General features: G+C 35.1%; 1 protein-coding gene across 1 annotated transcript; it reads right to left on the reverse strand.

Moving 5' to 3' along the window:
- Positions 1-5296: 5296 nt before the first annotated feature.
- LOC149215982 (uncharacterized) lies at positions 5297-5887 on the reverse strand. Its single transcript, XM_089389790.1, has one exon. The coding sequence runs from the start codon at positions 5885-5887 to the stop codon at positions 5297-5299; it is 591 nt and encodes a 196-aa protein (XP_089245916.1).
- Positions 5888-13890: the final 8003 nt, after the last annotated feature.

Genomic DNA, 13890 nt, shown 5'->3' on the forward strand with positions numbered 1-13890 from the left:
CCGCCACTACTGCTAATACCCTTCATTCCACCCCCCCCACTCCAGCTTTTTGAGAAATGTGTTGACATGCAGTTCATTGCTCTGGCTAGAAGGAAAACGTCATACGTATGGGTTAGTCCCTCTATCCTGCCATGATCATAATCCCACCTGCCGCCCTCACCTACTTTTTTCCACATCCCGATCGGGGGCCATCTGTCTCTATTGTCTTTGAATCATGTCTTCATGATTATCATGGTTTAAAATCATTCTTAGTGGCTCTAATTCTGATTACTCTGAATGCATAATCCATATGTTATCCAGTTTCCTTCCTTGTTCCTGGCAACCCCAGTTTGCAAGAAAATCCGCTGCTCTGTTACCCTCTCTTCTAACATGCTTAATGATCATATATTCAAATCTTTTTAGGATAATTTCCAACTCTTGGATTAGGCTGGCCGTTCTCCAACTCTGCGTAACTTTGTCCCATGAGGTCCCATTATTAAGTTTTTTTATTACGTGTATGACCATTTGGGAGTCCCCTTCCACTTCCAGGTTATTGTATCCATTTCTGATTGCTATCTTCAGTCCTTGATGTACTGCCATCAATTCAACTTCATTGTTGCTCATGATGCCACCATTGTTTGAGTAAATCCATTTTGTTCTGCCTTGATCATCCCGAAAGAGACCCCAATCCCTGCTGGGCCTAGATTTCCTTTGGATGCTCCATCGAAATTTAACTTTATGAATCCAGCCATGGGGCAAGAGAAGTGCATGGTACTGTTATATCCTATATTGGGTTTTTTCCACATCTGTGGAGCCACCATCCCTTGATGCAGGTTTAGCTTCCTTAAAATCTGATCTTCTTCCAGCGTCGTTTCCCAGTCTTCTACGTTCCAGGTATCTGCAAGGATGGTCTCACGAATATGACTCAAGGTTTTTCCCCAGATTTGGTCTTTTGTCATCTCTTTGTTTTGGAAGGTTCTTCTATTTCTTTCTTTCCAGATCATCCACATATTCATCCCTACTGCTAGACTCCAGGCTCGTCTTACCACCGGGCTAGTGAATTGTCCGGTTCCCCATATTTTAATTGCATTTTTAATGCTCTCTTGATCTTTGTGAGTCCTTCCAAAGAGTTTCCTAACCTCTTCCCATTTTTTTTGAGCTCCTTTACATGAGTTCAGGAGGTGTTCCTGCGTTTCCTGTTCTTGTTTGCAAAGATTACATCTAGGGGGGCCATGTATGCCTCGCTTTTGGAGTTGGTCCCAGGTCAGGATGTGACCTTTGCTTACCAGCCATAGGAAGTGGGCCACTTTCGACCACCAATTACTAGTCTATATCTATTTCCAATTAACTGTCGTATCCTCTGGTTCTCTAGGAGTTAAGAGATGATATGCCTCTTTAATTGAGAAATTTCCTTTTATTGTGTAACCCCATCTCAGTATGTCTGGTCCTAGTCTTATAGGTATTCTCCTTGTTTGCATTTCCTTTTGATATAACTCCCTTTGTTCTCCGTCAACTTGATCCATCCATTCTTCCGGACTCTTCCAGATTCTCCATACTTCATCTTGTCTCCCCTCCTTCCAAAAGTCCCTTACAAGATTCATTATGTTCTCAGCTTCATTTTGGCATATATCCCTTAAAGCTTGAAGTCTATTCAGTATTTCTCTTTGCTGCCAGGCTTCCTCCCAAAACCTGGCAGAGCTGCCATCCCTAATTTCCCAAAAAGAATGTTTAGTTATTATTTCTTTGTTTAGACTGGCTAGATTCCAAATTGTCGACCCTTTCAGGGTATCCCTTATTCTTAAGATCTCCTCTGGTTTTGTTGGCATATTATATTTTTTTGTCCATATTCTTTTCCATAGGTCATTTCCTCCATTCATTCAGCGCCACCAAAGTTTAGCACCCATTGCTTGATTCAGAATATAAGGATCTCTAAGGCCTAATCCTCCCTCAGTCTTTCTTTTCACCAAGTCCTTCCAAGATACTAGAGACCATTTTCTTTGATCCTTCAGTCCTCCCCAAATAAATTTTTTAAAAATCTCTACCATCTTTGCACACACTCCTTTAGGGGCTGCCATTGTCGATAGTTGGTATATTGGGATCGATTGAAGGACTGCCTTAACTAAAACAGCTCTGCCAACAAAATTCAAAGTTCTGAAAGACTAGTTGGCTAGTTTTCTAGCAATTTTCTCAATGGTTTGTTGCCAATTCGACAACCTTAGAGGATTCAAGGCTAACGATGTTCCTAGATATCTTGTTGGGAGTTCTCCTGATCGAAATCCAAGTATTCTTGTTAAAAAAAAAAATTGATATTTCTAGTAGTGTTGAAAAAATAAGTGCAGGACTTGTCCTTGTTAATTTGCGTGCCTGAAGCTCTCATAAAAAGTTCTAGAATTTCTTTAATTCTGCGAGCTTCTCTGAGGGACACAGTACAAAACAACATAATGTCATCTACAAATTGCTGGTGAGTAATAGGAAGGTTGTTACCCCATATTTGGATTCCTTTAAGCTTTCTTTCTCTTACTTCTTTTCTGATGTATCTTCCTAAGCCTTCTACAACTATGATGAACAGGAAAGGGGACAATGGATCACCCTGTCGGAGTCCTCTGGATGCTTTAAAAGGCTGGGAAGGGGTTCCATTCACAAGGATGGAGAAATTGGCTGAGGAAATCATAGTAGAGATCCATTCAATCCATCTATTGCAGAAACCAAAGGCCCTTAAAACTTCTTTCAGATAATTCCAATTCAAACGGTCATAAGCTTTGGAGAGGTCAAGTTTAATCATCATACCTGCTTCCTTTTTTACTTTCAGAGAATGCACTACTTCTTGGGAGACCACCAGTCCATCCAGGATTTGCCGGCCTTCAACAAAACCTGTTTGTTCTGGGGAGATAATGCTAGATAAAATAGGCTTAAGTCTTTTAGCCATTAAAGTAGCTATTATCTTATATATAACATTACAAAGGGCAATGGGTCTAAAGCCCTGGGGAACTTCAGACTTAGTTTCTTTAGGAATTAGAGATAAGAGGGTTGAGTTTAAGCCTGTACTTACCTTCTGGTTTCTTCTTGATTCTTCCACCACGTCCAGGATGTCTTGGCCCAAGAAATCCCATCCTGCTTGATAGAATTCCGTTGTGAATCCGTCAGGACTAGGGGCTTTATTCTTTTTCATCCCTTTTACTACCTCTTCTACTTCCTCCAAGGTGGCTACCCTCATCAGGGCTAGGTTTTGATCTCTAGTAATCCTACTTGGGATCTCTTTACAGATTCTTTCAGTAGCTTCTCCTCGGTCTACATTGGGTTCCATGAGGAGTTCTTTGAAATGATTCACCAAGACTTGTTCTATTTCCTCATGCTGTGTAACTCGTGTCCCTGCTTCATCTTTTATAGAAAAGATTCTATTTCTCTGCCTTCTTTGGATCATTGCTTGGTGGAAGAACTTTGTATTCCTCTCCCCTTCTCTTAACCAATTTACTCTGGATTTTTGCCTCCATAAGATCTCTTCTTGTTTCCGCCTTTCTTCCATTTTTCCTATCAGGATCCCTTCCTCTCTGGCTAGGTCATCACTTCTACCTGCAGTAATGATTTCTTGTTGGATTTGCTTCATCTTCTGTTCTAGAAGTTGTTGATCTTTGAGTATGTGTCTGAATTCCTCTTTATTCCATTTCTTGATGTTTCCTTTTAGTTCTTTTAATTTCAGCTGAAATGTCTGCATTCTGTTTCTTCCTTTCTGTTGACTTTGCTTCCACCATTCTTCTACTTTCTTCATGAAATTTTTATCCCTGAGCCAGAAGGCTTTGAACCTAAAGGGCTTTCTCTTGGGACTGGCTTTAATGTCAAGTTCTACTTTGATCGGCCAGTGGTCCGATCCCATTCCTGGAAGAATCGTTGCTTCAATGAAAATATCCCAATTTATAATCTGTTCTGACATTAAGAATCTATCTAGTCTAGAAGCGATCTGGTGTCTACCTCCCCTTCTGTTGTTCCATGTGTAGATCCCATTTGTTGTCTGTATATCTACTAGCCTTTGATCTGCTATCCAATCTCCGAAGGCTTCCATGTCTACCTCTGTTCTTCTGAGCCCACCCTTTTTTTTCATTTATTGATTTTATCATATTGAAATCTCCTCCCACTATCCAAGGAGAGGTTGGATGCAAGGACTACATAACTGCCATATTTTGAAGGAAAAAGCTATGATCGATCTGTATATGGGGTCCATATACATTGGATAAGAGTATCCACTCTTGAGAACCTATAATTCTGAATCTTCCTGAGAGGATGCGAGGTATACTGATCTAGTCTTCAAATTGGACTTCCTCTGGGTTCCAGAGGATTGCTATTCCTCCTGCACTGCCTGCCGCATCTTGACCAATGATCTCATAATGCGGCTTGAAATTGCTCATCACTTATTTTAGTTTTCTTTCTCGTAATTTTGTTTCTTGGATTAGCATTATATTTGGTTTATCTCTTTTGAGTCTCTCTTTCAGATATCTTTGTTTTCCCTTACTATTCAACCCTCTAATATTCCAAGTTGTGATGATCATTTCAATAGTTTGAGGGGTTGTTGGAAAACCTCCGACAATGGCACTACTCTTCCTGAATTCACCAACATGTCTCCCACCATTTGGATGGTCTCACTCATAGGTCTCCTTCCTCTTTTCCTTCCTCCCTTCCCTATGGTTCCTATTTCTGTGTTTTGATTTCCTTGTGTTCCAAGTTGCTCTGGCTGCTTTGCTATCATTGTCCCTCGTTTTTCTTTGTATCTTTGGAACATATCTTTATAGAGTTGTTTCTGGTCATCTGGTATGAACCTTTCATCCAGATGCTTCCATTCCTGTAAAAGTTTCCTCATGACCTGTTCCTCTTCTCCTTCTTGTTCCTGCTGAGGATCTATTTCCATTTGTATCTGTTCTTGAAACCGATCTCCCTTCTCCCCCTCTTTTTCCAATTCCATATTATTTGGCTCCTTATTTTCCTTTTTATTTTCTTTCTGGATCTCCCCTATTTCATCTTCCCCTTCTTCACCTTCCGCTTCCATTTCTAATTCACATAGAACCTCAAACTGGTTCTGGCTTTTCTAAGTGCTTTCTGGGTGAGAGGGGTTTAGTTTGGTTTTTCCTTTTTGGGGTCTTCTTCTTCTCAGTACTTCTGTGAACCCTCCCCTGTTTCCTTCGTTAGTCCTCCTCTCCTGCTCCGTACTTCCCTTTCCACCCCCCTGATCTGTTGGTGTATCAACTTCATTCATCGGGCAATATTTAAACAAATGGCCATACTCATGGCACCGTCTACATCTGAAAGGAATGTGTTCATAATCGACTGGCTATTGCCAAACCTCGTCATGATATTCTATTTCAATATGATCCGACAACAGTTCTGTGATATTCATGTAGACACAAATTCTGGCATATGATGTATATCTACCTCTCTTGGTAGTTTCTGCTACCTTCACAAAGGTCCCGATTGAGTTCCAAATTCCTTCTAGAATCTTTGGATCCCAGAACTCTATCGAGAGCCCAAATAGTTTGACCCAAACTGGCGTTGCTAGCATTTTTTCTTTTTCCGGATTATAGCATTCTTCCCATTGCTGCATGAAGAGCCCTGTGTTGTTGAAGAAGTATGGACCCTCTTCAAAGATCCTCTCCTTATCCTCCAGGTTTGCAAATATTACTATGAAGAAACCTTTTGCCCCCAATTTAAGATCTATATGCCCTTTGGGCTTCCACCTCTGTTGTATCCATTTCGTCAGATCTTTCTCAGACGGCCATGTTCCTACAAACTTGCAGATGAGTGCATGGTCTTTCATATATCCTCTGTATTCCTTCAATTTATTATTTGGAATAACAAACCTGGGTTTTTTTGTTTCCCGCAGTAGACATTTGTTCCCCGTCCTAGCTTGCCATACCACTCCCATTACCGGCACGTCCTTGCTGCGATTCCCAGATCCGTCGTTTGCTCCATTTCGGCTTGATTCTCCTGCTGTAATATCCTTGTAGGAGGGGATCTCCCCCCCCCCCCCCCCCCCCCCGCTCGCATCAGTCATTTTCCTCCCAGACTAGCCTGTTCTCAGATCCTTCTTCCCTTAGTTAATCTGTTGTTGTATTGGTCTGTGATTCTGCAGGTGGGTATGGGATCCCCTGCACCCTGACCAGGAACAAGTCTGCCTGGGGTCATCTGATCCCAAACCCTAACCCTAATCTCCCATCGCCTTTCTTAGCCCCATCTCTCCCCGCCTTCTTGTTCTAGAGAAATGACTTTACTCCAATGTAATCAAGGCTATTTATTTTTCATTAAATTTTCATTAAAATATCTTGATCACATTTATTTTTACTAAATTTTTAAAATTAAACAAGACCTATGTGGTGGCAATGCTATTGGTTTTTCTTTTTTGCACATTGCCACCATGTGGCTTTTGTTTATTGTGCAAGAATAACATGGACATTTGTGTGAACGTAATATTTTAAAGAAATTAAAGAAATATATCAATAGTATCTAAAAAAAAAATGAATAATGTATTTTGTTTTTAATATAGAATATATATATATATACTATGCATATATTAGAAAGAATAAAAATTTATGTTAATTTTGTATTTATTATAAATATTTAAAGATTAATTCTTTTAAATAAAAAAATATTTGTATTTATAAAGATTTGTGTTTTATAAGTTAAATGGATATATATTATTGATAATAATAATAATCTCAATTTAAGAAAAGAAAACTTGATGTATGAGACTTATTTGTAGGATAAGGTACTTACCTCTAAATCTATGACATATCATAAAGAAGCACATGTTCTTAACCATTCAAACATTTTAATGGTACGCTACATTTAAGAGAAATACAGTTGCAAAAAATATATATAAATAAATCAGATTATACAAAAACTATATTTTTATGTATTTATGAAATAAAATGTTAATTATAATTATATTAAATTTTTTGTTATTTTAGTTTAATTATTTCAAGAATCATACTCATCGTTTAATAATAATAATAATAAATTATTATGACCATTCGTTTTTTTAAATTGTTTGACTATAAGAAAATATAATTTCACTTCAGTATTATATACTTTATCAACATTAATCAACTATTTAATTTATATCATTAAATTAATTTTAATAAAAGATAAAATCTAAAAAGATTAATTTTAATAAAAACAAAACTTAAACAACCTATCTTAACTCTCAAACAATTTTTTGGTTCATTTTCACACCTAATGCGGTTCATTCAATAACCCTTGACACTTTGCTTATACTTATACCATTTTATTAATCCCTAGAAGCAAAAGGAAATAAACAACACATGGATGTCCAGATGCTATTACCTTCAAAGCATTTGGATTGGCCTTCAACCAATGAATAACAAGAAAGAGAATAGAAGAAATCATCACAATAGAAGGAAAACCAATAGATATGATATCTTGATTAAAATTTTCCAAAATTTTGAAAAACTTGTATGCATTTAATGATAAGCTTTTCACATAGAAGACAAGTTTAAAATAGGGGTAATTGTACTATTAATGAAGAATGATAAAATAAGAAACACAGCATAGATCATCAATAGACAATTGTATGTTGAGAACTTGATGAGTCTATTTGACTAGACATAGAAAGAATTTAATCATGTTTGTTTGAACAAAACTTGTCAAAATTTTGTAAGTTTGACAAACATTTTTGTAATTAAGTTCAAGTCATATTCTCACTCTTTGGATAAAGATTTAAGATAAATCTATTTTTGTTTGGAAACCATAAACTTAAATAACATGTTCTAAAGATTAAATAGTGTTGAATTAAAAAATACATGCTCAATAATTGAAAAAATAGATAGGGTTGGATCTAAAAATATATCAAAATATGTGCCCCTGAAACATGCAAAAGTGATATGTATAGGCATACCTAAGAGAGCACCCTATTCTAACAACTTTGGTATAGGGTGGAGGTAGGAAGTAGGAAAGCAAATCCGTGGTGTGGACTAAGATGAGTGAAACATTTAATAAAGTTCCATCTCTTTCAGTTCTTAATTTCATGGAAGAATTGTCGGTATACATAAGCAACAACCTTTGGACAGAGACATGCACTTACTGCAATGGCTGCAACGTTCAGGTAGAAATCGATTAGTGTTGCATTCATCCACCTGCACTCCAATACGAAATTCCACATTATCAGCATAGCCCAAATTTGTAATACTTCAAACAAATACACCCCCCCCCCCCCCCCCCCCCCCCCCCCCCCCAAAAAAAAAAAATACAATAACCACGTGATCTATCTCATGTACTCACAGTGTTAGTAGGTCTGCACAGAAGGGAGAATCATCTTTATAGCTGGTGCAGGCCAGTGTGAATCCCATCGTGAGAAATCCCTGGGTGAAGAGCACGGCCTCAAAACAAATGCTTCGAAGGATGCTGAGGCAGAGGTCTGGTGAACTGGAACATAATGAACTACTTGAAGTGAGATGATTTGATGAAGCAAATTAGCCCTATGACAACTGTTCCTCATCTTCGGAGATGCACAAAACTATGAGCACCTGACCAGCGAATCAAATGAAGGATGCTCTAAAATGAAAGACAGGTTGCAAGTTACCACCAGTGATCAAATTTGAAGGTCAGGTATTATTTTCATTTAAAATGGTGCAAATTCAGGTTGCACTTTCATAATGAAAAGCATAAAAAAAAAGCCATTCAATTGACAACATCAAATTATTTTCAAATTTCTTTTTATTTTTTCACAAACAAAAAAATACCACTACCTCAAAGGCTGCATTAGTAAATGCATTACTCTTACACATGTGTGATTGAAAAATGTAATGACATAAGATCATATTACACAGGCCTTGAACTCAGCTACAATTGAACCAACTATAAGGACAAAATCATAGTTGGGAAACTGCATATGAGTCTAAACTAAGAACAAAAAATAAACATATAGAAATAATTACATCTTAATGAAATTGAAATAAAAATAAAAATATGAAGAAACAAAAATGCTTATATTAAAATTATATGGAAGGTCTCATTTATAAAATTAAAAAAAAAATAAAAAAAATTCCAGCTTATATAGGAAGTATCAGTGTAATTCTAGCTTATAAATTTCAGATTTTACCAAATCACTATTCTATTATCTATTAAAACTCTTTTGGAAAGCCGAGACTTCCAACATTTGGACATATCAAATTATTGGAACTACAGTCCCTGGACTTGGCCACAAAATTGATCTTAGCTTCTTCTTTCAGTTATAAAACTTTGACAGTTGTGGTCCTCCAGCTTAACATATCTTGTGCAATATCCTGCAATGGTTACATTCAATATGTGTCAGAAAAACTTCACATACAAACTTGAAAAATATGGTTATGCTTTCATTTACAAAATTCAAATGGTATAAAACTAAAAAACTTCACTTACCAAAATGGTTCATTCAAGTGCTCCATAGAGTAAGACAATGATGGTAATAAATATTGAAACTTACTAGTTCTTTCAATATATTTTCATAGTGGAAAAGGTTTTCGAGTTTTCATCTATTTCCATTCATCATAAATAGCATTCCAATCTACCTAATTTAGAGCATGAGGTGCACTGAGAGAGATAAACATGAACATATCCAATGTTTTTAAAGAAAGCCTTGACCTATCCTCATTTTTTATCCGATTTAATTTTGAAAACCCTCTTTCACAAACTTCTGTACTAGCCAGAATAACAAGAATTGCTTGCTATAGCTGCATTAAGCATGAAAATCCTTCAAACCATTCAATTTCACTTCCTCATAGATCCCATGCTCCAAACATATGCTTTTTAGGGTAAGATTTATACATAGTACATATAAATTCATCCATTTCACCCATACATTTAATGTTGTCCACAACAAGCAAGCCTCCAACACTAAATTTTTCACATAAACATGTCAACCATCTTCTTGTTTGAGAGTCTCTGTCATCCATATCCTCATAATAATTACGAGGACTAAAAAAATTAGTTGCATTAAAAATAGGTAAATCTTTGAACTTTTCATTTAGAGAGTCAATCACCTTCATTACAAAAGCCTTTCCCAACATAATGTATTCATCTAGTGTTCCTAATCTTTGTGACTTTGGAAAACTCTCAAACCTCAATTCAGGTGCATGTACTATACTTGTGCAATCTGCAAACTCAAGAGTTCCTTGTTGTGTTTTACTTAAAAAGGATGACGTGTGCATTGCACCTGCCCCAAATGTGCCTCTTATAAATCGTTTATGAAGCAAGCTAATAGTGATATCCAAAGTTGTTCCAATAGATGTAATGTCAACACGATCCTCTTGAAACTTTTGATTCAGCTTATTTAACTCAATAAGCACATCTACAAGTAAGTGGATGCAAAATTGAACTTGAAATATTGTAGCCATCTCATACATTTTTTTCTCCACTAACTCTCAATCTCTTAACAAAGCAGGCATGAGCTTAATGAGTCTTTCCATGACTTTTCCTCTAGAAATTCATCTAATATGATGAATTCGTAACACTTCTAGCCTTGTGATTTGAAATGACTCCATTAGCTCTTTCAATTCTCCATGTCTTTTAGTAGATTTCCCTAACCATGAATAGATCTTGTTTGCAAACTTATCAATAGCTTGCAACTCTTCAAAATAAGACGAAGCATCATTTGTTGTTAATGCTTCTCGATGAGCTATACAATGGATATCTACTAAATGAGGGGCATGTCGACGAAGCTTAGTAGATAATCCTTCACGAATACCCCTCATGGATGATGCTCCATCAGATCCAAATCCAACTAACTTTGTCATGGATAGATTCATGTTTTCTAAAAGAGATGTCACAGCATCATACATAGACTGTGATGTTCCATCCCTAATTTGTAGCAATTGTATGAATTTTGTATCACATGGAACTCTTCCTTCATTGGTCAAATATGTAATATAAACAATCAAATGTTGCACCATAGTCTAATCAGTGCTTTCATCAACTAAAAGTGAGTAATATGGACTTTGGAAAATCTCATCTTTTAATTTTTTCCAATATACCTCCTTAGCAGCTTCTAGAAAGTATTTTCCAGATGTTGTATTTGTGTATGTTGAGAATTCATCTATTAGAGGCATGTGAGGAGTGTTTTTATACCTATTCAAGTCAAAAATTGGCTTATATACTTCCAAAGGTAAATCATGTATTGCAACAAAATACATGTTCTCAATAACTGATATAATTCTCTCTTTCTGAACATCAACCATTAGTTCTACATGTTTTGTAATTGGAAGAGTACTCCATTTACTTTCTCCCTATACAAGTTGAAAAGCAAATTTATGAGCCTCTGACATTGCATGGATGTTTAAAGCACTAACTTGAAGGGTTGTGTTTCAACCTTTAGGAAATAGAGTTTCCCTTTTAAATTTTACACACCATGAACATTTTATCCTTTCAACACCATTAAAATCTTTTACAGCATAAGCCCATGGAAATCTCAGCTTCCATTTGGACTTAAATTTTCTTTTGTACCTCTTGGATGTTGGTTCCTCTTCAAGAAGTTCTGCACTATCTGATTCATGGTCCTCATCCACATGATCATATACTTCATTTTCATAAATATGCAGGTGATTAGAACATTGAGAGATACCAAATGCATCAGAAAGTGAAAGTTGTTTCAGATCCTTTTTGGGGCAACCAAGAGGTGGCATTTTATACCTATAATCAACAAAACAAGAAATATAAAAATATAAATTACTATAAAAATACATAATATTATTTGAAAATAAGACAATATAGAACAAAATTCATATGAAAACTAATGAAAAGAAACAAATAGATCTCACACACATAGGTCTGTTGATCATTGCAAATTAAAATTAACATTGATCTTCATGGAAGGTTATGCACATTGCCATCACAAAAATGAAATTTCTTCTATAACAATGAATATCTCAATTTTTTTTCAGTAATTATAATGTAGAAGGCATCATGATTCATAAGGACAACAATCACAAAAAAGGGGATGCATAAAGCACACCAGCAGTTGGTAGTTTGAGTGGGCCAAGTCTATGCAGCATGCGTCATGTATGGATACTTCTTGAGAAGAGTTGACAAACGCTTCCAACTAGAGAAGAGCATGAAGATAATTCCTTTTGTCTTAAATGAAGAAAGTGATGTTGAGCAGTTAAATTACACCCACCCAGAATTAGAAGGTAGAAATTGACAAGATAATTCAGTTGTACAAGGTGGTGCGGCTGGATAATAAAAAATAAATAAAAATCACGCATGATTATCTCCCAACACTGCTAACACCAGATGATTAGGATAACCATGAATATTCACATCCATGGTTCCATGATTGTTATGTATGTTAACAACTATATATGGTTGAGAGTGGAGGTAGGCAACTAGAAGTCCACATTTCAATGCTCAACAACTGTGCATTTCAATGTTATGGTTCTAATTACATCACACATAAAATTACATATATGCATGTGTGTACATTTCAATGTTATGGTTCTAATTACATCTAAGATAAAATTAAAAACATGAAAGAGTGTGCATTTCAATTGTTTCAATTACTCTTATTGTGTGTTTTGCTTTGGGAAAATAAAACAACAAATGCCTCTCTCTCTCTCTCTCTCTCATTTGTTACATGCCTTTGTTAGTGAAATATTTTTCTTTATCTATTTATCGTTCTTTTATACAGTAAAAAAAAAAATGCATTGAACAATGTACAATGGTTTGGGATGTTTCAAATCATTTCATTGCATCTCAAGTCAACTTGTTATAATGAACATAATATTGCCTAGTCAATGCATATAAACATATTATCACATGGCATTGTAAAGCCATCACTCATTCTATCTTATTAATTATTACTGTCCTATATGGACTTATATCTATTGTTTTTCATATGTTGGATTTCTCTATAATAAATTAACATTATTCATTTCACTATTGCAAACATGTGATATTAGATGTCTCTAGGATTAAAATATAGGTAGATATACTTTGATAAATGTCATTATTGTATAGGGATTTAAACAATACTTTGATTGATTGAATAACTTCCAATTTTTTTATCCTTCAAAATGCTTGTTTATATTTTTGTAAAAATAAATAAAGTGAATGAACAACAATCAATGCACTCATGAGTGTAAGTTTTTTCTAGTGTAATTAAATTTCTTTGTATATCATGACCAAGAACTTGTGTTTCTACTCTAAAATATGACAATTTAAATTTCTTTATTTAATTTAAAAAGATATAAAAAAATTATCTTCTTACTTCTTGATTTATAAAACTGAAATCCATATTACATTTAGTAAAAAAGATGATTGACATATTAAAAAACAAAAAAAGAAAAAGAAAAATCGTTATTAAATCTTTTCCACTTACATCTTATTATTCTCTTTTTACTCATTATTCTTCTATGTTCATTTCATTAACTAAACTTTTATCTTCAAAATAAGTTATTATGAGAGACAATTGATTCTAAATCACTTTACCCTTAACTTTATTGGCAATGAAATTGATAATCTTTCAATATTTGTTCCCCTTAAATATCTTATATTGTGCTATTATTAAATCAATCTATGTATCATTTTGGTCTAGCTTCATGAATTAGAGTTTGGGATACAATGTTAATGAAATTGATAATCTTTCAATGTCTGGTCCCTTTAAATCTCTTATATTGCGCTATTATTAAATTCAATCAATGTATCAAATCAATCAATGTATCACTTTGGTCGCAGTACATGAATTAGACTTTGGGATATTATGTTTTGGAGCATACATTCATAGTCAACACAAATGTATGAGCAAAATTAATGGCCACTCATTTGAAATTATTATTAATTCTTATAAATTGAATAAATTAAGCTTAATTGCAACTAGGAGAATGAGGTGTTTTTGCATTTAAATTGAATTAACTAAATGTATGAATTATGTGTCTAAATTAA

The sequence above is a fragment of the Pinus tabuliformis genome, chromosome 1_1 (genome assembly GCF_031772625.1).
Source record: "Pinus tabuliformis cultivar Carrire ecotype Pingquan chromosome 1_1, CPIR1, whole genome shotgun sequence".
Lineage (NCBI taxonomy): Eukaryota > Viridiplantae > Streptophyta > Pinopsida > Pinales > Pinaceae > Pinus > Pinus tabuliformis.

Bases quoted from the DNA above. Each gene is read 5' to 3' on its own strand.
- LOC149215982 (XM_089389790.1), bottom strand. From the start codon at position 5,887: ATGGGAGTGGTATGGCAAGCTAGGACGGGGAACAAATGTCTACTGCGG.